At 46.6% G+C, this 26,995-nt stretch overlaps 3 protein-coding genes across 3 annotated transcripts; 2 read left to right on the forward strand and 1 right to left on the reverse strand.

Annotated features, from left to right (window-relative positions):
• The first annotated feature begins 94 nt into the window (after positions 1-94).
• Positions 95-2,988, forward strand: LOC119374076 (cyclin-C). The gene has a single exon (XM_037644137.2). It carries the CDS (start codon positions 339-341, stop codon positions 1,185-1,187), a length of 849 nt encoding a protein of 282 aa, XP_037500065.1. The 5' UTR covers positions 95-338; the 3' UTR covers positions 1,188-2,988.
• A 951-nt stretch (positions 2,989-3,939) lies between these two features.
• On the reverse strand, positions 3,940-9,353 carry LOC119374746 (uncharacterized). The gene is made up of 3 exons (XM_037644932.2): positions 8,716-9,353; positions 8,310-8,429; positions 3,940-7,537 (listed from the first exon to the last, which is right to left on the reverse strand). Exons 1-3 carry the CDS (start codon positions 9,051-9,053, stop codon positions 7,339-7,341), a joined length of 657 nt encoding a protein of 218 aa, XP_037500860.1. The 5' UTR covers positions 9,054-9,353; the 3' UTR covers positions 3,940-7,338.
• A 407-nt stretch (positions 9,354-9,760) lies between these two features.
• On the forward strand, positions 9,761-21,765 carry LOC119373290 (ATP synthase subunit s, mitochondrial). The gene is made up of 4 exons (XM_037643314.2): positions 9,761-9,914; positions 9,993-10,201; positions 10,267-10,429; positions 21,490-21,765. The coding sequence occupies exons 1-4, from the start codon at positions 9,802-9,804 to the stop codon at positions 21,626-21,628; spliced, it is 624 nt and encodes a 207-aa protein (XP_037499242.1). The 5' UTR covers positions 9,761-9,801; the 3' UTR covers positions 21,629-21,765.
• Positions 21,766-26,995: the final 5,230 nt, after the last annotated feature.

Below are 26,995 nucleotides of genomic sequence, written 5' to 3' on the forward strand. Positions count from 1 at the left end.
CCGAGCAATGACAAAAAGTAATCCAAAAGTGTCCTGTAGTTGCAGCAACTTTACGTAGTTTTTTAGCCTAGAGTGTTTCTAAATTATTGAGCTAGGGTTAAGCAGGTAGCGGTCGATTGTTTGAACGCTTTAGATGTGGATCGCCGTCGTTGTCGGACACTAGTTTCGGTCTCGACACCCTGATGCGACTGCGGTGTTAGTTTTTGTTTCATAAACGCATCTTGCCGTTGTCGGCGGCTTCGTGCGCGTGTGCCGGCTGTCACTCGCGGCAAAACTTCGCTCATAAAGGTCCCTTCAATCTATCGCGACGCTCGCGAGGATTCTCATCAGCCAAAGTAATGGCGGGCAACTTTTGGCAGAGCTCGCAGTACCAGCAGTGGCTGCTGGACCGGCAGGACTTGTTACGCGAGCGACACAGCGACCTGCAAGTGCTGACCGAGGAAGAGTACCACAAGCTGATGATCTTCTTCGCCAACTTCATCCAGGCGCTGGGCGAGCAACTCAAGGTGAAGCAACAGGTGATAGCCACGGCCACCGTCTACTTCAAGCGTTTCTACGTGCGCAACTCGCTGCGCTGCGTCGACCCGCTCCTAATGGCGCCCACCTGCATCTTCCTCGCGTCCAAAGTGGAAGAGTTCGGCGTCATCTCCAACAGCCGCCTTGTGACCACCTGCCAGACGGTGGTGAAGAACAAGTTCTCGCACGTATTCCCGCAGGACTTTCCTTACCGCATCAATCATGTGCTCGAATGCGAGTTTTACCTTCTCGAGATGATGGACTGCTGTCTCGTGCTGTACCACCCTTACCGGCCGCTGGTGCAGTACGTCCACGACATCGGTCCCGAGGACAGCCTGCTGTCGATGGCCTGGAAAGTCGTCAACGACTCGCTACGCACGGACGTGTGTCTGCTGCACCCGCCGCATCAGATAGCCCTAGCCTGTCTCCACGTCGCTTGCGTCATCTTGCAGCGCGACTGCAAGCATTGGTTCGCGGACTTGAACGTCGACATGGAGAAGATCCTCGAGATAACGCGGCAGGTCCTGGGACTCTACGACACCTGGAGGAACATGGACGAGAAGAAGGAGCTGCCACCTATCCTGGCCAAGGTACCCAAACCCAAGACTCAACCCTCGAGACCTCCTTCGCAAGGACCCAACGACCAAAACTCGACGCAGCAACCCAGCTAGCCTCTGACGCCAGCGGCGCCGGACTGCTTTCAGCGCGATGCTGCCGCTAAACAATAGTGAAACGTGATTATGAAACGGCGCAGCGAAAAAACGTGGCGATGAAGAAGACAAATAAATGCGCGGAAGCTACGGTTACAGGATATGCGATTTTCCTTGGTGACGCAAGAAGAATTCTTCGTTAACATTATTCTCGATCGAAATTCGGTACTTCAAAATTCTGCTCACTAGTTAATCGTATTCCCTATAATCGTATTATAGCTTATCTCTATTCTATATAAACTATTCATTGTTCTGTTTCTGTTTATACCCTAGGCGACCAATCTATACCTTATCCTTCGTCTCATATTCAAAAATTTTCTCCTACATTAACCGCCGGTTTTGTGGTCATTCCCCCGTAGTGGGTATGAGCTGCCCAGAAGTAAGGTGCAAGCAAGCAAGACTAACGTCTTTTTCACCGTCGTGTTTCGTGTTTTTCGTTGTGCCGTTTCATAATCATGAACCCATACCAGCTCGCCCAACTATCAGTGCTGCTGAATAGTGAAACAGCCGGTGTGTAGCATTCGTGCCATCAGCTGCAGCTACGGCTCGGTTTCCTGGGCCCTACTATAGTTCCTGCACGCCGAATTTTCCCAGCTGCGATCTGACGTGCAACTCGCGGTTCATTCGTGAACCTCCTTTGTGTGTCAAGTTCACTTCGCCACTGTGACGTGACTTTTATGTGGCAGCGAGCTGAACTAGCATTGTAATTCATTGTTCATGACCTCCTATCATCGCCATGACACGATGCAGTGTGTAATTTTCATTTAGAACACACCTGTCCCAGCCCATCTCATTTTAGAAGAGCACTTTGGAAACGGAGACTATGTACGGGTAATCTTGCTTCTGCTTGCAATAACATAGTCATCCACTTTACTGGCACGGAACATGCATTTCACGTGAGGTGCATGCCGTGGAAGTTGAGTGGTGATGTTCTGCTCAATGTAGGGGTAGCGTGTTGAACGATGGAGAATGCAGAAAAGACTGTGTGCGTATGTTTCGTGAGATAATGGAACAACCACGGGTTTTCAAGGTTGCAGTAATACCTCGTTAACTCGACGTAGTCAAATCTGAAAAAAAAATTCGAGATAAGTGGGAGTTTGTGTAAAGCCAACATGACACCCTTCCGATATGGCGCTGGTAACCGCCGACTTTGTCATAAAAGCTCGGTGTACCAGTTCTGGCCCTTAACCAAATACGAAAAGCATGAAAAGGCGTTAGCATCATAAAATGCATTTCTACAAAATACCGGCCCTGGTTTCACTTTTTCATGATATCACGGCTGTGCGAAGAAGTACAAAAGAACGTATCAGTACTGTCTCTTTTCTTTTTTAAAGATTTTTACAGTCTCGGTTTCAAGATATCTGGAATTCGGCACATTGGCGTTTCGACATAAGGGGTGCGAAACCCATGGAATTGACACAGTGCCAGAAAAAAATTCGACCTATCTGAAAATTCGAGATATCAGAGTTAACGAGGGTTTACTGTATTCTGAAGCATCCCAGCATGCCATCCTGTAAAACCAGTGGTCAGTGCCTTCCCGACTCTGCTAGCCCCATTGACTCGCGTCATGAAGAGAATATTTAAGACACATTGCAGGTACCCGCCACATCCCACTTCATTTCCTTTCATTTTGCGATGCCGGTGAATGAGTTCAGCGCATGAATGTTAATAAAATGAATTGACGACGAAGCTGTTTCGATGGCTAATATGCTTAATGCTAAACACCTGCATCACTGCAAGGTGTTCTCGTATCATGGATTCGGGCAATAATGTGATCGCGAAGATAGCATAAAAATTAAGTGTATAATGCATTCTTAAGGCTGCTCAATTTATCAAAACACAGTGGACTCTCTTATAAATGGAACCTCAATGGGGCCAAGGAAATAGCTTCCGTTTACTGAAAAACAAATCTAAAGGGCAGACGAAGTGCACCTTTTTTTTAAAAGTGGCAACTACGTTATGGCAAAGAAGAAATAAATTGCGTAGCACAGACAGTGCATAGCAGTTATAAGTGATAAAAAAAGGGGAAGCCAGCCATTGACTTGTGTATCGCCGATAGCAACCGACTAGCATTACGTCAAACATAGCAGTTCTCACTACGGGCCCTCCTCAACTGCAGCACCAAGCACCGTTTCAGTTCTCGTGGTTTGTAGATTCTTGTCTCTTTCTTTGTGGAGGTGGGCAGCAGCTTGTTCTGTTGGTAACAATATTGGTGGGGAATGCTCTTGTAGGATGCCGTACTTCACGGGAAGTGTCGTTTTCATGATGCCATTACTCCATAATTCGTTTACGACTTTCAGCTCTGCTGGTAATGTGAGAACATTGCGTGGGACGTTCGGTGCTGCCATCGGAGATGCTTCAAAAGCTCGCCGACCAGAGATGCCAGAACCGACCACGAGCTCGACTTAATGAAATTTAAAAAATAACGAGCGTGAGCAGCCAACAGTAGTACGTTGCATGGCCAAGTTTGTTTCTAAGCATGACATGCAGGTAGGCTCTAGCATATTTCCAGCTATACGTCATTCGGGTTAAACCATGAAAAAAAAATGCTAGCACTTTCTTGCGATAACATGTAAAGGTACAGCTTTTTTTTTAACGTCAGCTCCATTCCCTATAGCCTGCCACGATTTACCTCTGGAAACTTTCTTGCAAAGCATTTTTATGTTCACCAGTAATTAAAAAAAATAACAGAATCATAGTTCAGCAATTGCACTTATACTTTATTGTGAATGGTTTCCAACATATCTTCGACCTAAATAGCGGTTGGTGATCGGGGATTCTTTCTTTCTTCACTTATTTGGAAATATTTCAGACACAGGGTGAGTCTTTGATATTGCATTTTAGGGCTCAGCATAATAAATATTTGCGGCACATCAGAAGTAACCCGTAGCATTTCAGAAAGTTTGTGTTCTACAGTGCTTTGCGAAATGACAGGGAGCTTTTACTTTTGTACTTTGTTTCTGCTCATTGGAAGGGCTTCAGATTTCAGAGTGGCTTTTGCGGTGAGTGCGCTATCCTTAACTGTCAAAAGATTCAAATATGACGTTTGAAAGAGAAATCTCAAGGTGGGGACACTTGCAAGGGGTGTACCCCCAGCCTGAACACAAGGGGGGTCAGGTCCCTCCCGACCCCCATGATCTACGCCACTGCAAGTGACACTTCTATTTAAGTGATTTCCATTTATCGAGATTCAGCTGTAGGTGCATGGTGCCTTTGGGTGAACAGCTGCAGTAAAGACAACATTTGTTGTCCACTTTATTGTTTTGTCCAGTTTATTGTTGCTGAAAGCACGAAAAGCATTTTCTTATGCCTACCTTCCCAGCATCAACACATAATAATTTGAAACTTTTGATTCGTTATTAATGAGTTTCTCTCACTTAGGTTGCCTTATTCATTCAGTGGCTCAGACTGAACCTTCATGGTTTCAGATTTATGCATTCCATTTCATGCATGGCAGGCAAATCTACGAGAGCTAGGGACTTCACTCAATGTCTGCATTCACAACCATATCAAAAGGGTGGAACACATGAAAGGAATACACAGGCACGTGTAATGTATTTCCATTGTAACATAAACTCTCAAACTTGTGTGTCACATAATACAACATGTATGTTACGCAAACGGTGTCACAAATCACAACCCACCTGCCACGACATGTGTAGAAACCCATTTTGCCGATGGCACCCGCACCACATAGCAATCAAAACATAGTCGTGGGGCGTACAAGAGGCAACAACTGCATAGATACGTGATTTGGTGTAAAGTTACATCCGGAAGTTGCAGTTGTAATATACGAATCAGTCATATGTTGTAAAGAGCGCTACAGATCAGGAACAGCTACACTGCTAAGTATGCGGAGAGAGGCTGAGATGGCTGTGATACTTGTGTAGCTTCTGCAACTTGGTCTGTTAAGTATGAAAGGGAGTGTGCGGTTGCCCGTTTATCTCTGTAGAAAGGACAATAAAAAGGAAGGTGGGCAAGATTCACTTAGTGAGCGCTGCACTGGGCGAATGGTGGTCTGTTTGTCCGTTGGGGGTCAAGGGTTATGTGTACTAATATATATAGCACTAATGTGTCACTAGTACATGTGTTTAATCCTGATATATACAGTCACAAGGAAAATTTTCTATATCACTCGCGTTGCAAAAAGTAGTTTTTTTTTTGTAGCTAGATGTATAGTGTTAAGACGAACTGGTATAGCCTACATCAAAGCGTTTGAGTAGTACAATGCACTGACTACACTTTCTGCGTCACAATAGTACCATAACAAACAGATAATTATTTTGGTGTGCAGAGCGCTTTTTATGGCACACAAGGTTTTCATTTTATATGTGCTTCATATCAGAAAAAAATATACGAATAGAAAGCAACCACTAAAACAACATGCCATCACAGAAGTTCCATCAAAGTGTGTGGCAAATATATAATAATAATTGTTGGGGTTTTGCGTCCCAAAACCACAATATGATTATGAGGGACACCGTAGTGGAGGGCTCCACAAATTTCGACTACCTGGGATTCTTTAATGTGCACCTAGGTCTAACTACATGGGCCTCTAGTACATCTAAGTACATTTCGGCTCCATCGAAATGTACTAGAGACGTACAATCCAGCGACCTGTGGGTGCATGGCAAACAGTGCTGCCCCATCACAAAAGTAGCATACAAAGACAGAAGTAGACATGTTCTACATATGTGCGCTATACATATGTAGCACATGTGTGACTTAGAGCTGCGAAACACTGCATCCTAGTTGCTTCGTCATCAGTACTGTTCTTACAGTTAACATGAAGCTTAGCTTATGCGCTTACAACTCGGCATAACACGGGTACAGCATTATTGAATATAAAGAACAGACATAAAAAGCCAACAGATAATGAGGCCATTATCTGGTTGGCTTCAAATGGCTGCAAATAATAAAAATTGTTCCCGTTTTCCTAGTTAACTGATTACAAAGAAGAAAGTTTCAAATTTCTCATTTGTTTGACGTTATCAGCATACACTCTTATACGCAAATAACTCACTCACTCACAAATACACTCTTATACACAACACCCCATATAACAAAGGTGCTTTGGTAACGGTTGTGACTTAGCTACAATGAGGTTTGAATTCATTACCGTAGACTTTTCTATGAAAGTGGGGCTAGCCTTTAGTGAAGTTGTGCAGGTGTAGTTGTTCAGAATGCATGCAGATAATTAACGTGGATTTGTCAAACATTAGAACTTTCCAAGTTTACAAGTGCCACATTTATAAACACGGTGAGGCAGTTAACATCTCTGCCCACGTGCAGAATCGCTGCATATTGTTGCCTTTATGTATACAATGTGGTGGCCCCGGCACGGTGGTCTAGTGGTTATGGCGCTCGACTGCTGACCCGAAGGATGCAGGATTGAATCCTGGCTGCAACAGCTGCATTTTCGATGGAGGCGAAAATGTTTGAGGCCTGTGTACTTAGATTTACGTGCACGTTAAAGAACCCCAGGTGGTCGAAATTTCCGGAGCCCTCCACTACAGCGTCCCTCATAATAATATCGTGGTTTTGGGACATTAAACCCCAGATATTATTATTATTATACAATGTGGTTTTGAAAATGATTGATTTGCAGGGCAGTAAAGCTGTCAGAAATCACCATTTCCATTTGCAATTGCAGTTCCACAGTTCCCGGCAGTAACTTTTCTAAGAACCGCTCATGTCAGTCATAAAAAGGAGATTTACAACCTGCCATATATTTAGTTTATTGCCACAATAATAGAAAATGCTTCTGAAGAAAACACTTGGGAAAAAGACGTGATCTCGAGACATTTATGATGGTGCCTGTCAAGTTTCACAAGTACAGGGAAGACTGTCCATGCTCCCGATGTACAAATGCCAAATTTCACTATCTGCACATACTCGTTATGTAGTGATTGTTGCCAGTAATCATATGGTCAGTCGTGGTATTTAAATATAATAGGTGACACTGATGGGGTAAAAAAAGGACTATGGCTATGAAAGGCATCTGCTGCCTCACTAACACATGACTAGCGACTTGGTGCTGATGAGGAGATGGCAGTTCAGACTAGTTGAGCCAGTGGTGGTCCGTAGAGAATCTCTGCAACTGAGCATTGTTTCACTGGTTCGCCAAGATGCAACCCGCAACCACAACGGCCGGGCCCCGGAACAGGAGGGAGCCGACGACGCAGGGTGTCGGCCATTGCTGCCAGGGACGGTCCCAGTCCAGCACCAGGGCCACTGCTCCAATCCAGGCACCGAACAGGGCACCGCGGCTGCCCCACCGCTGAACCCAGTCAAACGGCACCTCGCAGAACCTGGTGACAGGAGAAATAGTGACAAGGTACAATCAGTTGCGGGGAATACAACAACAAGCAGCAAGTGTTGTGTTTCTTAGTCCTCTGCGCTGCTTTACCCACATGGAATGACGATCAATCACTAACTTGCCCAATTGTCCACTTTACTGAGTACAACATACAGTGCAGCAACAGGTCTTACGATGTAGCAGAATTTGCAAGCTGAAATCAGGCTGCACAGTGATTAGACTCCGGTGTCTGCTGACCTGAGAGGCCTTCAACAAGGTAGTAACATGGAGGTTAATATGGGTTCATTCGGTTGCTCAAGTTGGTTTCCACACGAAAGACAATATAAAGAAGGTGAAGCAGTTCCTTCTTCAAAATTTTAGGTTTACCTATTGTAATGCTATTTCATCAGCTACACCAAGTCTTTTCAATGCAGTGCATGTGCTGGTGGTCTTACAATTTCTTATTTCATGTTAAATGGACAATACTGCTGAAGAGAGCACGAGTGGTTGGCCCAATGCCAGGCAATGCTTTCTGCCTTGAGCCTTGGCTTTTCTAAACTGTAATGTGTGCATGAAATAATAAATCAATAAGCTATGCTCTATTCTTCGTCGTGTTGTTTCCCGTCTGATCATACTCTATTTTATGGTCGAATTTCCTAGCGACAACTGGACTGTTTCGGTGAGACGTTGTCAGGACAGCGTGCTTTGCAACACTTCAAACGTGCTCATGTTTTTGGAGTTGCTAGAAGAGTACTTCACCTCAACCATTGTGAGTCATGCCTTACTTTTGGTCCACGATTGTCCTCTGGAGGGCCCCTAAGGAGGTGTGGCCTCCCGACAGTATAATTGGAAGGACGGTCACCACGGTCATGTGCACGCCAAACCAAAATGTCTGTTGGCTGTCCCTGCAGTAGAGAGGCAAAGGGTGGGGAAGGGAAATTGCAGAGCGTTCCTGTGAGCAAAAATGCAAGCAATAGCAGAGACTTTACGCCTTTAAAAAAAAAGAGTGATGTAATGGCAGCACTTGCGCGTTCACGCTGCTGAAGGCTACAGCTATTTTTCTACTCGGCCAGTTTTCACTTTCAATCAAGGCAGCACAACACACATACACACACAAGATCGCGCAGCGTTGAGAACGTATTTGTAATGTGCTCGAACCTAAATCGCTTTTAAAGGTCAGTGTGAACGTACTCAAACAACGGAGCGCCGAACAAAACGGCCAGGATGTGGAAGAATACGACGCTGAGGACGACGCTGGCCACAGCAGTCACCAGGGAGCCGGCGGCCCTGCCCCGTTGGCCGTAGTTGTGCGAAGACGACTGGTAGCTGCCGAAGAGTCGAATCCAGCAGCAGCCGGCTACCTCGAGTACCGAGGCGAGTGCCACCAGCATGGGCACCGATCGCTCCCCATTGTATCGCACCTGCGCTTGCAACAGTCCCAAGCCGAGCGCCGTGCCTGTGGTCACCCACAGGCCGTAGCAGATGCCCTCGCGTGCCTGCTTTCGAAGCACGTCGCGACGAACGGTCATGACTCTTAACGCTTATATATTCGCAAACTAGAACACGCACGACGAAGAGCCCTTCATGCGATGCAGCGCGCTCCGAGGTTCTCCCGGCCCGTTGTGTCGAGTGATCGATCGAGTGTCTAGCGCTGAATCGCTGCACACTGGCGGATGAAGAAGATTATGTGAGAGTTATCAGCAAAGTTAGCTTTCTCTCCGTGGCATAAACAACGAGCCCACAACCATTATACCGCAATTAAACAGTAGTTGACACTGAAAGGCCGAAGCACACGTGCAAAAACAATTTGCAAAACAACTGCAGCGCCCGACCAAACTCCCAAACTTTCGATCGATCGGCGCGCCCCCTGACATACTATTGGTTTCGGTTTTGATATTAACGTTGTAAAAATTGGTGGCTTTGAAAATTTAGTAATAAATTTTCATTTAAAATATGATATTTCTTTTTACGTATACTGTTTCAGAACATATGAGGCGGTTTTTAATGCCCAAGCGCTTGCATCAAGTTGTGTACGAATCTCAAAGGCTACGCTTTGGCCGCAAAAACGTCATGGTCACCATACTAGTTCGTAATTATAGCAAAAAACCACGTTGTCTTGGCTGTAGTTCTTGTTTTTTTTGCGAGCTGTAGACGAAAAAGAAAGGAAACTTTGATTTATTACAACATCTAGTACTCGCACTCAACGATAGGGCGTACCCTAGTCGACGACTAGCAGACATTACAGACATGTAGCAGACGAACTTGCCGCATACAAACATGGCCGCGCTATCGAATATCGTGCAGGCCGCAAAACGTTTGTCGTTTTCCAGCGAAGCGGCGCATTACCAGAAGCGATCGTTCTGGCAGTGGCTGAACGGCGTATTCAACAGGTAGGCGAACGAGCGTCGTGCTCGTATTCAAGTGCGAACTCGACTTACGGTGCTTACGATGCCGCTCCATTCGCGCAGATATGACCCAGACCGCATCAAGGAGATCGGGCCGGACAGGGCAGCGGCCGAATGGCTCATACGATGCGGAGCAGCCGTCAAGTGGTGCGGAGCCGTAAAATTTCACACCGACTACAACACGCTGCCCTCAACTAGCTCCGGCGCCTACAGGATAGAAGAAATCGACGCCACCGACTCGTCGATTATGGCCAACGGCTTTCCTTACTTGAGTACATGTCGCGGCCGGGTTCGGAGAGTTTGTGCAGTGACGCCGCGCCTTGTTCTCTCGTTGCAGAAGACCTGACTCAGCTGAAATCGATCAACCTGACGCGCTGCAACTATCTCGGAGACAAGGCGCTGCAAATGTTGCAACTACGCAAAGACAGTCTAGAGCAAGTGCGGGTCATCAGCTGTGGAAACGTGTCAGACGCTGGAGTCAAGTCGCTCTCGGAGCTCGCGTAAGTGTTCTGCGTTATAGTATTTTTCGTAGGTGATGCATCCTTTCCTCAGATGGCCAGGGTGCCTTGTCCATAGTGGATAGGTGTTGGCCATCCAGTTACACTGTGGAGGTTCGAAATCCCTGCAGAGCTCAGCAGACGCAGACCAAATGCGACCAGTTCAAAACACTCGCATCATGACACGCACGCAGTGATGCCGAAAGCAAAACCCATTCACCACTTTACATCATAAAAAGCGAAAGAGCGCAGCCGAAACGTCATTCTTCGTGGTCGTTGTTCCTCTTTTTGTCAAAACCTCGACCTCAACCGCTTGACGAGCAGCAGCTTTGGGCATCACCGCGATTTTACAGGTGTTGACCAGACCCTGACGCGCTACGGTGGTGTCATATGTAAGCTCATTTTGCACGTACACAACCGCGCTGTATCGGCCTTAGTTTCAATAGGCTGCAATAATGTACTACAAGGGAGTCAGCAGTTATCATAGAACGTGGGAAACAAACGTCAGTGCAATGATTGTTTAGAAACTTGTACGGTGCCAGCGAAGCGAACACAATATAACTTTCGTCATCTCATGCAAGTGCACCAGGCCTGTAGCCAGGATTTTTTTTTTTTTGGTAAGCAATGCACCTACAAACAATGTAATTAAAATAGATTAATTTTTTTTTTTTGGGGGGGGGGGGCATTTGCTATAAAGGCAGGTACCGTATTTACTCGATTCTACCGCGCCCTCGATTGTAACGCGCACCCGTTTTCCGCGACCAAAAAAAAAAAAAAAAAGTAATACATCGATTATAACGCGCACCCAATTTTTAGTGAGAGAAAAGAACAAAAAAGTCCGTAGGAGTCAAACTTTGCACATTCAGAAGAAGAACAAGTATTTGGGTTTTTAAAGAACTAAAGTTTCAAAAAAGTAAAACACAAAGTCAAAAAGCGGGCCTTGCCGCTAAAACTGTCACCACTACGGCGGCGACACGAGTCGCGTAATGGATCAGTCCTCGTCGCTGTCGGACAACTCCTTGTCGCTATCAACGCTCTTCGATTTCGGGAAACCGGCCCTGCCTTGGTCCACTGAAACCTTTTCATGAAGCTTTGCTGTAAAAAAAATCTTCTGCTTCTATTTGCGCCAGTCTCGCACGCACGTTGCGGGAACTCCGAACGACCGCGATGCGGCTAGAGGTGTGCGCCGAGACGTCGGCGCGCCGCCGCCGACACTCATCGCTGCGCCGCCGCCGCCGAGGCCAACTGATCGGCGCGCCGCCGCCGCCGCCGCCGCCGCCGCCGACGTATCCTCTCGGCGCGATCGGCGCGCCATTTAAGTACGATTAATTTTTTTTTCAGCAAATCTAACTTTGTTTGGCACCTTCTGCCCCCAGTAAAGGCTCGGTTCTTTAATTCTGCCCACTAGGTGTACGAAACACACCTCAAATGATTCGCCTGCTGCTTCAAGTTAAATCACTGGACCACAAAAAGTTGTGAAGTATTCGCAATAATGCGGAAAGGTAGTGTTGCATTCTAGATCAACGGGAATGTCAAGTAAATTTAGTGACAGCGCCAACGGTGGTTTTTGGCGAGGACTGTCGACATATTCTGGCTGACGATCTGCTCCCTCAAACAAAATGTGTTACATGAGGCGGGATTTGAAGGGTAATATAAGGCGGCGGAGAGTAAAAATAAATATGTGAAAGCGAGTCGAGGAACAGCGGCAGTTCAAGGGGGAAGGGCGGGGTGTAGGAATGGAGGCGGGCGGGGTTAACCTATTGTACAAGCTTGACTTTGATTCGATGCGGATGGAAGGAATTAATCGCTTATATTGCTCAGCAGTCTAAATAAGCCATAGCTGTTTAGGGTATATATTTATAAAAGAAAATCAGTTAAGAAACTGGAATATATGGAGGATAAGCCTTTAATGAAGAAAGAAAGAGAAAAGGACAATAGACGAAATGCACAACATATTGTAACAGAACAGAAAGGATCCCCAAGGGTGGCAGGTTCAGCACGGTCGATAGTTGGACGATATGGTGATCACCATATAGTTCGTGTGAAGTAACGCACAGAACAGGACAATGCGGACAAAACACTAAAGTGTGGGTACGGGTGCACGTATAATGTCTTGTGTTTCCTCCGCTTTGTCCTGCATTCCGGGCGATGCTCCACGCCAGGATATCAAACTGAGTTATCTTCTGCCTTTCCTTCGTCCGTTTCCTATCTCGGACTAAATTCAACTATCTAGATCTGGGTGCCGTTTTGTCACAACTGTGTTTGAAACAGGACATCACTAACGTAGCTTGCTGGGCGAGTTGGTTCATAATATTCTTAAGAGGAAACAACAACAACAAAAAAACACGAAGACAGCGAAGGAGAGCAACACAAGCGCGCGCTGGACTTACAACTGAATGTTTATTGAAGAAAGTCCTCACACATATGAACCAGCAGCGCATGCGTAAATAGGCTATCTGACTGATCACGCTGCGCAAAATTTTACACAGCTAGGACAGTTGAGAAGGGACGAACACGAGCGCTCGTACGTCTTCGTCCCTTCTCTTGTCATGTACGTGTCAAATTCTGTGATACGTGATCTGTTATGCAATACCAACATGCTCAACTTCATACATCTTGTAGGCTACCTGAGACGTGTCACAGTTGCACAACTAATTACAAAGCCAAGAAACGTGTCAAAGTGGTACAAACAGCCCATTTCCACGAAATACCAAAATATCAACGTCCCGTGCACCCGCTATCTAGAAATGCGAATTGTTTATCTGTAAGGAAAACTGAGCGATCACTCGATCACAAAACACGTTGCCATGTTTTTTTTTTTATTTCGAAGGCTTCACAAATGTCACGTTCAACCTCATTATTCCTTTGCCAATGACACTCACTGATTTGAAATCAGGGGCGCAGCCACAGCCTTTGCAATGTAGAGGTAATTAGTTTCCACCAGTGCCTGTGGGGAGTAGATTTCGGCGTCCACGCGATCTGTCATTCAGGCATCTCCTTCGGCCCGTCTGACCGATGTAGACGCGGCCGCATGACAAGGGAATTCGGTACTCTACTGAAATTTAACCTCTGCAGTCTGCACTGCAAAGGCTGTGGCTGCGCCCCCGATTTCAAATCAGTGATTGTCATTGGCAAAGGAAGAAATAAGATTGAACGTGAAATTTGTGAAGCCAAATATAAACATTTAGTTGTAAGTCCAGCACTTATTGTCCTGTCTGGTTGTTATCCTTTTGTTGTCTTGTGCTGGTTCCCTCTTAAGGACATCACTAAATATTATCAAGATTATCGTCAATCGGCCGCATTACAACCCCCGCCCCCCTCTTCTCCCGTTATTTTCCCATCATGCACAGGCACGTGCGGAAGGTTTTCACCATCGCGCGAACTGAACGAAAGAAGTGTTACACCTTTCGCGCCCACAAATTCTACAGACAGAGCATTATTTCACCACATAGAATTCAGATTTCAGGAAGATAATTTCGAATAGGTTAAGAGCCACACTTCACTACGCGTAGCCATCGCGGCACGTACCCTGCTCTGATGCTGACCCAACAGACGCGTGTTCGATCCTATATACCCGCGGTGCTCGCATTTTGACGGACGCTAAATGCAAGAGGCCCGTGTATGCATGCGATGCCAACAGTGCACGTCAAAGAACCCCAGGTGGTCGAAACTTCCGGAGCACTGTGGCTTGCCTCGATCATGTACATAACGTGGTCTCGGTACGTGAAACGCCAGAAACTACTGCTACACACTGTACGTGACTTGAGATAAATCCATATTGAACAGCGCAAAAAACGAGACACAAAGAAGAGACTGCACAACACGAGCGCTGACTGCAACTAAATGCTTTATTCAAGCACAAAGAAAAGAAAAAGAAAAGAAGGAAACAGAAATGAGCGCGCACCCTAAGCACATGACAAGCGATTGCAGGCATGCAGCAAATTTAAGTATTGTCCAAGTAAGCCATCTCACAATCGAGCAACGCAATCGATGGAGTGCTGACACACGTGTCACCATTTTTGCTAATATAGCAAAAGCTTCAGCTATCTCTCTGGTTCGCACGCCTCATTGTGTCCAAAAACTTTTCTGCCCTAACCAAATCTTGTGTCCACAAAATGTCCTCTAGCCTCTTATCTCAAGTTCAGCGTCTGAAACACGCGACCTACCCTCTTGACGCCATTGTTTCTGCGTCATTAAAAATTATGAACAAAGTTAGAAATAGAAAGGGTCCAGCAAAACCGCTAGATGACAAACGGGGAAAGGGTAACGAACTGGCGGTGATCCCGTATATTCATGGCCTTTCTCACCATATTAAAAAGATTGCACACAAGTTTAATACTGACGTCCACTTTTCCGCTAAGAATAAGCTGAATACCCTAGCTGTGTGCCAGAATTGATAAATTGTCCTCAGCTGCGAGTGGGCACAGTATCAAGAATCAAGAAAATTTATTTCCGACATAAAGTTGGGGGTCACCCCAGGCGAAAAGCGGCGAAAAACAGCTAAGGACATAGAATACTGGTAGACGTAAGACATACATATATACACTGTATACACGTGCATACATAAACGGAAAGGTAAGTATACTAAAAATGACGTCGGATCATGATACGTACATTTAAAACGTGCTTGCTGTAAGCAGATTTATATCGAAACATTTTTTCCGCACAATTGTTTAAAAAAAGATATTACATTGTACGGTGAAAGAAGTGTGTGGTGGTAAGAACAGATACCACTGCTCAGTACAGTTCAGACATAAAATAATCACGCAACTTTTTTTTTACAAACATTGTTAAAATCGACACCCTGCTTCTCATATTTGTTTAAAAGATACGGTACATTGAAAGCCAGTGATTGTTTGCCATAAGTTGTGCGCCATCGCGGTATGTTATGAAAGAAGCTTCGATTACAATTAGAACAAGAAGTTTATTTACAGAATTTACAACTGCCTTGAGACGTGATTCTTGGTTCGTGGCTCAAAAGTATCTGCCTCGTCTGAGTCGTCTCCGAAGTTCCCCCGCACCGGCCACTCTCTCACCCTCGTGGTATTTCTTCTGTTTTGCTTCCATTTTCACTTGTTGAACGCCACGTGCGCAGTCCAGATGCCTTTCCAGGAAAGCCCCCCAACCCCGTCGCGCTGTTTCTGCCGTGCCTGAGAGGGCGGTGTGGTGTACAGTTACGTTGACAGGAGGGGAGGACTGCGTGCCTGCGTGGGGGGCTGTGAGAGACGACCTGCGTCCCAATGCTGAGATGTTTCGTCTTTGGAGACCCGGGGTGAGGCTACTGGTGGTTGGGGTCCCCGCGTGAGGCTAGGGGAAATCCTTAACACGGTACTAACCATTTCTCGTGGCCTCTGGTTCTTGGATCGCTTATCTGTTTTTTTAACCCGCAGTTATTACTTAGAAAGTTCATAGTACTTTTGTTTGAAAAGAAAAACGAATGCAATATGCGGTACTGATACATGAGAGTGGCATTTATTACTTGATAACGGAGAAAAAATTCTTTAGTGGGATGAGCGTAGGAAACGTTAGCGATGCATCGTAATGCTTTCTTCTGTAACGAGAGGATTCTACGCAGATTTGTTTGCGTAGTTGTTCCCCACACAAGTGTACAAAAGTTTACACGAGCGCTAAACAGAGAGTTATATATTTGCGTTTTGATCTTAATTGCTAGGAAAGAAATGGCGGCACCGCGATAGCGCTCCCGTAGCTGAAGACAGTGATTTAGAAAGATAGTCAAAGTGAGCCGTCCACGTCATATCAGCAGAAAGGACGACGCCAAGCGATTTATGCTTTTCCACAAGCTCGATTACACTCCCACCAAGATACAAGTCTGCTTTTAGACGTGCATGTTTGTTTTTGGCCCTAAATAAGATGGCTTTAGTTTTGCCAGCGTTGATTTTAAGCAAGTTAGTATTCGACCACTCCCAAAGACCCGGGCTTTTTGAGACTTAGCAAAAACTTCATTAATATCATGGCCGGTTACGAACAGACTTGTGTCATCCACGTACGTTACAATGCAAGAGTCATTATTTAGTTCAGTCACATCGTTTACGTACACATTAAAAAGAAGTCTGTTATAAAATAGGAATGACGTCACATATGGCGCGTGTCATTGGTGGAAGGCAATCGTTCGATTTAGTGCGGCGACGTACTCTAGGGGAGCGTTATTGTAATAAAACCCGCTCGCTCTTGCGCGCTTTCTCTTTCGCTCGGGAGCGGACACTTTCCCTGCATTTCACCGATCACGTGGTGATAATGAAGGGAGCACGTAAACGCCGCATGCAGTTCGTCCCTTGCAAAAGCAACGTACCTATCAATCAATCAATCAATCAATCAATCAATCAATCAATCAATCAATCAATCAATCAATCAATCAATCAATCAATCAATCAATCAATCAATCAATCAATCAGTTTTATTGTGTAACATACATATAATGACTGGTTATTATTATACAGGTAGGACCAGAGCCCAGTGAAAGGCAGTTGCAGTTGTAGTTGTAGTGTACTCAATTCTGATGTCGTGCGGTAAAGTGTACGTGGGGCAAACGGGGCGCTGCCTCAACATTTGCCTGCGCGAGCATCTCCCCATTAGGGAGGGCAAAGGTTCGTCGCAGCGTGTATGGGGCAGATTTTGCGCCCTCCCCCCCCTCTTGGGTGACTAGAAGGGTCAATGTACCGGGCAGATTTTGCGACACCCCCCTCTTAGGTGATTAGGGGGGGGGGGGGCGGCCGCCCCCCCCCCCCCCCCTCTGTGCGCACGCCTATGATCATAGCTCTCTCGTGTGCGCCGTATTCGCATTTAGCCGCCCACTGTGCCGCTTGTGGCTGCTCACCGGAGTTCTGCCGCACGACCACTGTTTTTGGACACAATGAGGCGCGAATCAGAGAGATAGCCGAAGCTTTTGCTATCAGCACAAATGGTGACACGTGTCGATCAGCACTCCATCGATTGCGTTGCTCGATTGTGAGATGGCTTACTTGGACAATACTTAAATTTGCTGTATGCCTGCAATCTCTTGTCATGTGCTTCGGGTGCGCGCGCATTTCTGTTTCCTTCTTTTCTTTTTCTTTTCTTTGTGCTTGAATAAAGCATTTAGTTGCAGTCAGCTCTCGTGTTGTGCAGTCTCTTCATTGTGTCTGGTTTTTTGCGCTGTTCAATATGAACCCCAACCAACTAGCCAAACTCTCCCTTTTGCTGAGATAAGTCCCCTTCTTTTTTTTTTTTTTTTCGATATCTAGGCTGAAAAACAAAACATTTACGAAACGTTTTCCAGTTCTCTGACTTTCAATATATCTCTCTGTGCGGTTTTCTCAGCCCTTAGTGTTAAAATTCCTGAATTTCAGGCAGTTTGGCTAGAGGATGCAGTGAAATATAGGTTTTAGGACTTGTGGTTTCGGTTTCCACGCCGCCGGCGCCGCCGCCGCCGACGAAAAGTGGCCGTGCGCCGCCGCCGATGATGTACCCGGCGTGCGCCGACGACGCCGCCGCCGCCGACTCGGAACGACCCCCACGCCGCCGCCGGTCGAAACCGCCACGGCGCACACCTCTAGATGCGGCCCGATTTCCGGCCGTCTCAGCACATGTAATAACTATTCTTTTAAATGCTGCAACGTGGTGCACTCGTCGAGTATTTGGAGTCGGCACTTCCATGCCGTCGATGCGAACGCAGAACGGGATGACAATCTCCTCAGCACACGTATGAACTGAAACAATAATGGCAGAAATGGCCAAGGCTAGAGTGACCTAGAATAGGGGGAGTGTCCAAAGCGCCGCGCGAATACATGGGAGGAGCGAGGGCCTTTTGCGGTGAACTTCCGCGCCGCGGCGCTGCGGTGCCGGACCCGTGGGCTTTCTCCGCAACGGAAGCCGCGTCAAAGCGGCGAGCGTCTGCTACGCGCGTGATATTTTGGCCGTTATTAGCTAAAATTGCGGAAATTTGGGCAATATTTAATACTGAGACACTGCAACATAATACTGCAGCGACTCATCACACAGAGAACGCGTTTGTTAGTTGGTGTGTTGTGAAACGGGAATTTTGTATATATCCTTTCAGCTGGTTTGTCACCGCATTGGTCCACACTTCCGCGGCTGTTTGAGGAAGGCATCCTGCGCGAAATTCATCGTGAGAGAAGGCGCTTAACTTACTTTCGTGTGGTATGACGAACGTAAACTTGCTGCAGGAGAGAATAAACAGCAGATAACCAGGAGAACGTTGCAGATATGCACGCGTAGTAACTAGCTCGTGCTAAAGCGTTTGCACCCTTCATATCCTGTCTTTTATTTCGTGCATTTGATTTGCTTTACAAGGCTGCCTCCGGCGATCTGCTGTTTGAAACCATTTTATGCGAAGTCGAATGTGTCAGTCGGCGTGGCCGCGGTACCAAAACTAAAAAATTACTCGTGTCTCGTTCACGTGGTATGCACAAAAATTGGCACGGAGGGGCACGAATGTACGTATGCCCAACATGACCTATAGGCCATGGCATCACTAACTTGACATGCTTGCCATTTGCGTAACGACTAACAATAATAATATGGCGTCTGGTGCGCAAGCCCGCTTTCTGTACCCAGAAATAGTTGTGACGATGTGTGGTCTGACGATTTGTTTCCGTCAGGTGATGAAAAACGTGGTGGTCACCAATATCGATGCCAACATGTAAGACTTACCTATACATGTTGAAGAACTGACCGCATAGGTAAAATGTATGCGAAAAATTTACATGAAAAAAAAAAACATGGTCTCTTATGCATTCGCCTGAGATGACTCGAAAACGAAAGCCATCTTTTTCGTCAGTCGATGCATTGATCCCCCCCCCCGCCCCTCTCCGAAAGCTTTCTGCACATAACGTGGTTTTGGACTGCCCACAAGATCGAAGGCATTGCAAGCTTTCTGCACCTCGCCTGCTTTTACATTGCCTCCGTGATCGGCCCCGATCACGGAGGCAGTGCAAAGCGACCATGTCATGTGATGGCGTCATCATATGACGTCACGTTGAATTACGTGATAGTGACATTACAAGTTCTGTCGACGTCATCGCGTGATGATTTTGTGGCTCACTCGTGTTGGCTACGCGGGACGCCGGCCGTCAATTTTCGTATTTGATGAGGCATCTAGGCTCTACCTTAAAAAAAACAAGACAAATCAAAGCAGAGCCGTATATTTACGGCTCTGAATCAAAGTAAATGAAACGATAACAGTGCAACATCGTGTATGCCTCACTTCATGTTACGAGCGATCGCCCGAAAACAAACGTGATTCTCAGTTCAGAGCAGCTGATCGCACGCGTCTGCGGGACAAAAGAGGCTTGCTTTACCCGTCTGGTCATCTCTTTATATTTATTCAAGAGATGACCAGACTCGCTATTTAAGTACTCCGGAGCTTCAGCACGAAATTGTGGTGGACGCTATATTGAGGTCATCAGGAAAAAGCGGGAAATTGCGGTCGGGTGCCCTGTTGGCGCGCACTCAACTGCCGCGGAAACAATTGTATTTTATGTAACTACTCGTCCACATCTTTTCGTAAAGTCTCTGAACCGGGCGAACGCTAACCTCCGAGAACCGTGAAAACATCTGAAGTTGACAATGAGTTGTTTGAAACTGTTGTCATTTCGTATGGTGAAGGCTTGAAGCAATGCACGCATCTCGCGCGAACGTTTCATACTGACGTTCAGCGATCCAGTGCAACATGCGATTATATATATATATATATATATATATATATATATATATATATATATATATATATATATATATATATTCGCATGCTGCATTTTTTCAGGCTAGGTACATAAAGGGATCTCTGCATTTGAACAATTTTCTGAAGTGATTGAGATATTACACTTCCATTTGTTAATTTCTTACCGTATTTTTCTTCAGGCAGCTTGTACAGCAAGAATGGGGGCGTTCGTAACTTTGTTTCATGATATCTGGGTATTTGTAAAGCATTTTCTATATTACGCCTTTTATGCAAAAACTTGTGGAATAAGGTTAGTTTGCTTGGCATTGCTTTTTGTTCAAATGTTTGCGCACGGTGAGCCTTGTTGTGCGCTACCTCAGAAGCAAAAATACGCCAACAGCATTGCGGTCGTATGGCCGTCTCTACTCTTTTTTTTCTTTTTCTTTTTTGTTTCCCTTGCGTCTTCCCGGTGTGCTCCGTCCATAATAAAGAGCTAGTGCAGGCTAATGAATTGTCGAATAAAACGGTGCGCATATGGCTAGCAAACCAGTGGCGACCATGAGCAAAAAGGTCGTAGTGTGAAGCGGTCACTGCGCGCAAGTATTTGAGCTGACGGCGCGTGCAATTTACTTTTTTTTATTACTCTTAATTCGAGCATGCGTGATGCTATTGCCCGATTACTCGTGCGAATAAGGTTTTTTTTTTCGTTCTTTGCTTGTGCGTGTCCGTTTTGCGCGTTTTTACGCACGCATCAACGTTCTCGAACTCTGTGACTGGAACTAGGCCACGATGATGCCGCTTGACACATGATTTTTTGCATTCTGTTGTTGCCCCAGCACTAACACAACGCTTAAAGATGGATAAGCTTCATTCCGCACCGCATTACTAAAGTTAAGTAGACTTAAAGTGCCCTGTGTGGAAACGCGGCGCAAAAAAATACAGCGCGTAGCAGACGCCCCTCGCTTTCCGCGCGCTTCCCGAGCGCGGAAAGCCCACGGGTCCGGCGCAGCAGCGGCGCGGCGCGGGAGTTCACGGCAAAAGGCCCAGGAGGGAGCCGGCGCTTTGGACACTCCCCCTATTCTAGGTCACTCTAGCCAAGGCGCTTAGGAAGCGGCCATTTTGAAATGCCGATGGCAATACGATAACAGAGTTTCTTTATTTTTTTTCGGTACTCGATTCTAACGCGCATGCGATTTTTGGACTCGTTTTACCGGAAAAAAGGTGCGCGTTAGATTCGAGTAAATACGGTACTATTTTTAGAAAAACACCTAGTTTCATTATTTTCTTTCGGTAAAACACCCTCTTCCATCAAATACCCCCCCCCCCCCCCCCCGGCTACGCGCCTGAAGTGGACTGTACGCATTGAATGTATTTTCTATTTTAGGAAGTTGCATTACCTGGAGCTCTTCGACCTACCCGGCGTTCGAGACCGTGAAGAGATTCTCCGGCATTTCAGCGAATTCCTTCCGACCTGCAAGGTCGACTATCGCGACGTGAACGAAACCGCTGAGCCAAAGAAGTGATTCACAAGATGGAGGCCCCCAACAAATGTCGGGTCCATCCACCGTTCGCCAAACAACTGTAGATATACTGTCAAATTTGTTTTATTTACATATATACATTGGAAAATAAATAATGCCACAGCAGGCGTTCAAAAAACCATTCTGACTTATTTACTGCTGCTCCTTCAACTTCGCAAACGCGGCTTCGGCTTCCTTGAGGAGGTCGTTGAAGTGCGTGTCGGGAGTGGATGACGGCGGCTGCTCTGTGGTGACGTCATCAGTGGTGGTGGTCGGGTAGTCGGTGTGCGCCGGGATCATGTTGGCCTTGCGGTCGTCGGTGGGCTCTACTGTCGAACTTGACTCCGCGGTGACGCCAGCGTCCGGGCTCTCCGTGACGGTAGTGACGTCATCAGCGCGCGTGCCGAGGTCCAAAGTCGCCGTGACGTCAGCCGCGGGAGTCGTCGACTCGGTGGTTTGGTAGGTCGTTGGGGTAGTCGTGACGTCAACTGCCCGCGTGACCACACCCGTGACTGGTTCTTCGGTGGAGTCCGTTCCGTAGGTCGCCGTGGTCGTCAGCAGCCTCGGCACGAAACCGTTAGTGGTGAAACCGTTAGTGGTGACGTCATCCTCCGTGACTTGGCCAGCCTGCGAAGATCCGAAGACTGCGTGCGGCACCTGGGACTCGCGGATCACCTTGATGCAGGGAAAGACGAACTGGGCGACGTGGGTCCTGACGCCGCGGCAAGGTACCAGCATGATGGCGGGACGGGGCCTCGGGAAGAACGGCAGTGGCAGTATGGGGAGACCGCCGCTGGCGCTGGCCTGGTAGCTGAAGGAACCGTGGAAGGAAGGCTTGGTCCACGGCCGCAGCGCGTGTGGATTCCAGTTGGGCAGCTTGAAGACGTGCATGTATCCTCCGGGGTGTTCGACGTGCCGGAGCAGGTGGCGTTCGATGTCTTCGCGCAGGTGGTCCTTGATCTCGGCCACGTGCCGGAGCAGGCTGGAACCCAGCGAGAGGCTGGCCCGCACGGCGGGAAGGAGCTTCATCTTGGAGCCGCTGGTCTCGGTGACGACCAGGGTGGAGACAACGAGCGCCAGAAAAACAGTCCTCATGGTGGATTCGAGAAACTGCGGGAAGAAAGGGGTACAGCATTAGGACTACTCGCACGTTTGGTAATGCTTAATTTCGTTTGCGATAATGTCCGAAGACGTTGCGAGTGGTTGACAGGAGAGAAATACACAAACAATGACGCATGCTTAGTCACTACTTTTTTGTGATCAGCGGCCATTGGAATAAAGCAGGGCCTAGTGCCACGTTGTGGCAACCCTTCCACAAACATACTTTTGCGTTAGACTAGGCATACTAAGAAAGAGAGGGATAGAACACAAGCGCCTCGCGTGTTCCGTTTACGGTCTTTGTAAGCCTCGTCTGGCGCTGAAAGCTTTCTGCAGCGCATAAGTTAATTACCTCCCGAAATTCCGCTCTGGCATCCTTGGAGAACGGTAAAAACGTTTTGGCTGCCACTCAGAAGCCTCGTACCCGATGGCAGCGAGGACTGGCAGTCGGGAGATACAACGTGTTAAACGAAGTCAGCCGCATGAGAACGCGCCGCGACGTGGCCGCGCTTTGCGGTGACTCATAGGCCTAGCTAGCACACGTGTCCACATTTTGCTGCGATAGGTCGTGCGAGGCGCCCGATAAGATTTTGAACTCCTCAAGGAAAAAGCAGAATCGCTGCCGAAAGGGTGTGCTTAAAATCGTTATCCCGAATGATCCCTATCAAGACTCCGAGATTCTAACGCTGCCACGTGATTCAATATCGGATGATCAACGCACGAAATAGAATAAGCTGTACCGCATTCATTCTTCATTTTGCATAAGCAAGGAATGCTTCGCGGAGCAAAACACAAAATCACGAAATTCGCAGTGCGCCGCGCGTGTACACACAGACCGAACCTATTTCGACAAATATTTGCCAACGGCACAACAACGCATGATCATGTTGCTGGTCAAAATGTACTGCGGTAATCGCAGCAGCAAGACGGGCGCCGCATAGACAACGTGGCACAAGAAAAGAAACGTTTAACGTCTTATCTAGCGCCGTTCTAAGTGCTTCTGAGTTCTTTGAAAGTCAGTGCAACGGTGGTTCACGAGGTTGATAAAAATACGCGTGCCGATCCGACTACACGCACAGAGTTACTCAGAGAATTTTAGTGCCGGAGCCTCCAAGCGCCTTGCGTAGTCAAGCTTTTGCGCTCTGTTGTACTCTCCGTAGGGGCGGCTGACCGACAAAAGAAAGCGGGGAGGATACAAAAGAACGCAAGGGCCCACCGGCTAGGGCTCTCCGGTGCTAAAACTCTTCATAACCACTAACGCGATGGCATGGTGCACGTCGCACGAACAACCGACAAAGAAACGGCACTAACATGTTCAAACAAGTTCGCCACACGCAAATTTACCTTGTCTGCAAGAACTTATCCCTCGGAAACTTTGAGACACAACCCGCATACACTTGCGATACGACACTGCTGAAAATTGAAGTTTTCAGAGGACTTCAAGCTTACCAAAGGGTGCAGCGAGTAGGAAGGACTTCTGGTCACCAGGAGAGATGCGGTCCAAGTGTCTCTGCTTCGCCTGTCGCCAGCGGTAGACCCCTGTAGTCTCGCGAGGCCTGCTGGGAAGAGGAGAGGGTGAAAGTCGTCCGTGAGGAGTCGGCCAATGAGGTTCTCCAGACATTCTCTTAGAGACGAGAGAGGGTAAACGGGGAACAATTGGGGAAGGCGGGCCACAGACGTGGGGGTGCCTCCTTTTCTCTCTTTCTCGAGGAGGCTAGGAAGGGGAGAACCTGTCCTGTAATCACGTGACGAGCTGACAGCGTGGCCAGACAGGTTGGGGGGAGCGGGCTGGGGACAGGTGCGGAAGAGATAGTTGTAATAGGATTACTGGTCAAGGTGAAAGATTAGCTTGACAAATTCGTCCCCGCACTTGAGCTGAAGTTGACTGAAAGCTTCCCTTTCCGCAGGGGGAAAGAAAAGTTTTTTCTTGCTTTTTGGTTATCTACCTTCTTTATTGCTGTGAGTTCGAAGACATTTCTTTCTGTGAAGCTCCCGTGCGTCAGTAAACGTCAGTCATGTCAGCAGGTGCCAACTTGACCTTGACACGTGTCGTCGGAGCGAGTTCTGGAAGCACTGCGTTCAGGCGTTTTATCTAAGATATGCAAATATTGTATGCATGATCTCCGATATTAACCCTATCTAGTGCGAGCTGATCCCATAAGGCGTGGACGTGCAAATATCTGACAGGCTGTTGCCGTATCAATATAGGAAATGAGCGCTATTACGCCTGCGAACTTTCTTTTTATTGAAATAAAAATCAATGAAGTAGTTTTCGCCATTTCATGGCGGCGACTACCCATTTCCACTTGGTTGTCAAAAAAGAGAAATAAAAATTGAGAAAAATAATATATAGTATTATGTTTCGGTGAATCCGAGAGTTCTCGTTTGAACGCATCCCGCTGAGATTCTTCTGCACACGAAGCACGATGCCCACTCGCGATGTAATTAACTCTGTGGTCATCACAGATGGCAGTTATCTTCAACGAAGCGCTGCAGGGCTTTCATAGCTTTGTGGCGAACTTCTTGATTTCGTTCCTCTGCCGTCCTCGCCTACGTTTTCCATCTCTTGGTGTCAAGTCATGTCGTATCGCCAAGTACCGCGATATGATTATGAAGCACGCCTAAGCGGGTTGATTCCCAGATAAACTTGACCGTGTGGTGCGGATGGTGAATAGCGACTTCTGAGACTGAATCGAATATATTACAACCATTAGACGTCTCTTATTTTACAATAAATATGGAGTGGTACTTACATCCTATTACAGTGTTGTAGGCGTTACTGAAAAAAAGTAACTAAATACGTTACCCGTTACACTATTAAAAAAGGAACGCGTTACCGCCCTACGTTACCTACAAAAAAAATGTAACGCGTTACCGTTACCGAAAAAAAGTAACGGACGTTACCTCTGCCGTTACTCCGCAATCATAAATTATAATAGATGTGTCTTTGCTGCACGAACCCACAATAGCAATAATTTAAATCTGAAATTTGTTTCTGAAATCTGAAATATGAGAGTCAATCATCAACGCTATTCGCAAAGAAAGCATCAATGAAATCTCAAGAAATTTACAATAATTCTGATGGTGTGCTTCTGCTAGCAAAATAAGTGCGCGAATTTTGTAGTAATAAAGAAATGCTTAAACGGGCTAGTTACGTAAAAAAAATATATGTGCATAGACATTTTTTGTTCACTTTAACCTGTATATTTACCGCAAAAATTGCGAGCGTTTATGTGAGGGTGTTCAAGATCAGCCTCACTCGCTCAGGAGTACAATAACCAGAAACTTCGCTGCAGTTGCAGATAGAAAAAGCAAAATTTATTTTTTAAAACAAAGTTGGCAGGCCTTATCAACTTTGTAGCTACTATAAAACGTCGCATATTTAGACATTATTCAAAAACAGTTTCCTTAGCTCTACAAGTTTCAAACAATGTTACTTTACTCTTTGTTGCGCATACATTTCATACACAAAATATCTTCTTTGTAACGATAATATTTCTGTTTACAACGTCGTGAACTTTCGAGAACGACAGGTAATGAAATTGGTCCCTCCGGATTGAATGTGTTTGACATTTTTCCCTCGTAAATTATGCAGTTAATAAGGAAATTAAGTTCCTTTTCGGGCTACTGGCATGGGACATGCATAAAATATAAAATACTCAATTAACCTAAAATATTTGTTTTTCGGATCCGTGTCGATCTCTCGTGGAATCACCCGTTTGCAATAACCACGATTAGTACACTAACTGCGGTAATGTCTGCCGTGTAGCTACCTGTAACCGTGGTTAGCCGTAACCGTAGTTAGCTTAACCGCGGTTAAGGCTGTTCGTGTGACAGCGGTATTAAGGTAGTGAGTAAAAAAAAAAAGATTTTTTTGCGTTACAAGAAAAAGTTCTTCGTTTCGCGACATCGGAAATTAAATCAAAACTGCTCAATCTTGGGGAAATACTTCTTCAATGATCCCCACTGTGATTGACACCAAAGTTGCGACATATTTGCGGAGCTGGGAGCCACAAAGAAGAAAAAGCTTGACCGAAGTGATGGGTGACGCCGAGGCGGGTCAGGTGAGGCGGCTAAGCGCCGTTTTCGGGACGTCGTACAGAAGCTGTTTCAATGAGTATCACACTGAAAAATGAGACGTGGTTCACATTTTGTGTACTCTAGTGAGTAGCAGAAATAAAAAATCCATTTTCCTAATTTCACAACCCCTGTGCCCTGATGACCTAATTTGATTCCATGCTAATTAATCCATAAATACTTGCACCACTGGCT

The sequence above is a fragment of the Rhipicephalus sanguineus genome, chromosome 11 (assembly GCF_013339695.2).
Source record: "Rhipicephalus sanguineus isolate Rsan-2018 chromosome 11, BIME_Rsan_1.4, whole genome shotgun sequence".
Taxonomy (NCBI): domain Eukaryota; kingdom Metazoa; phylum Arthropoda; class Arachnida; order Ixodida; family Ixodidae; genus Rhipicephalus; species Rhipicephalus sanguineus.

Excerpts from the sequence above, each read along its gene's own strand:
- LOC119373290 (XM_037643314.2), top strand. The coding sequence starts at position 9,802 with ATGGCCGCGCTATCGAATATCGTGCAGGCCGCAAAACGTTTGTCGTTT. Across the intron at positions 9,915-9,992 it reads CTGAACGGCGTATTCAACAG|ATATGACCCAGACCGCATCA; the intron begins GTAGGCGAACGA and ends CCATTCGCGCAG. Across the intron at positions 10,430-21,489 it reads AAGTCGCTCTCGGAGCTCGC|GAAGTTGCATTACCTGGAGC; the intron begins GTAAGTGTTCTG and ends TTTCTATTTTAG.
- LOC119374076 (XM_037644137.2), top strand. The coding sequence starts at position 339 with ATGGCGGGCAACTTTTGGCAGAGCTCGCAGTACCAGCAGTGGCTGCTG.
- LOC119374746 (XM_037644932.2), bottom strand. The coding sequence starts at position 9,053 with ATGACCGTTCGTCGCGACGTGCTTCGAAAGCAGGCACGCGAGGGCATC. Across the intron at positions 8,430-8,715 it reads TTCGGCGCTCCGTTGTTTGA|GGACAGCCAACAGACATTTT; the intron begins GTACGTTCACAC and ends TCTCTACTGCAG. Across the intron at positions 7,538-8,309 it reads AGGACAATCGTGGACCAAAA|GTTCTGCGAGGTGCCGTTTG; the intron begins GTAAGGCATGAC and ends TCCTGTCACCAG.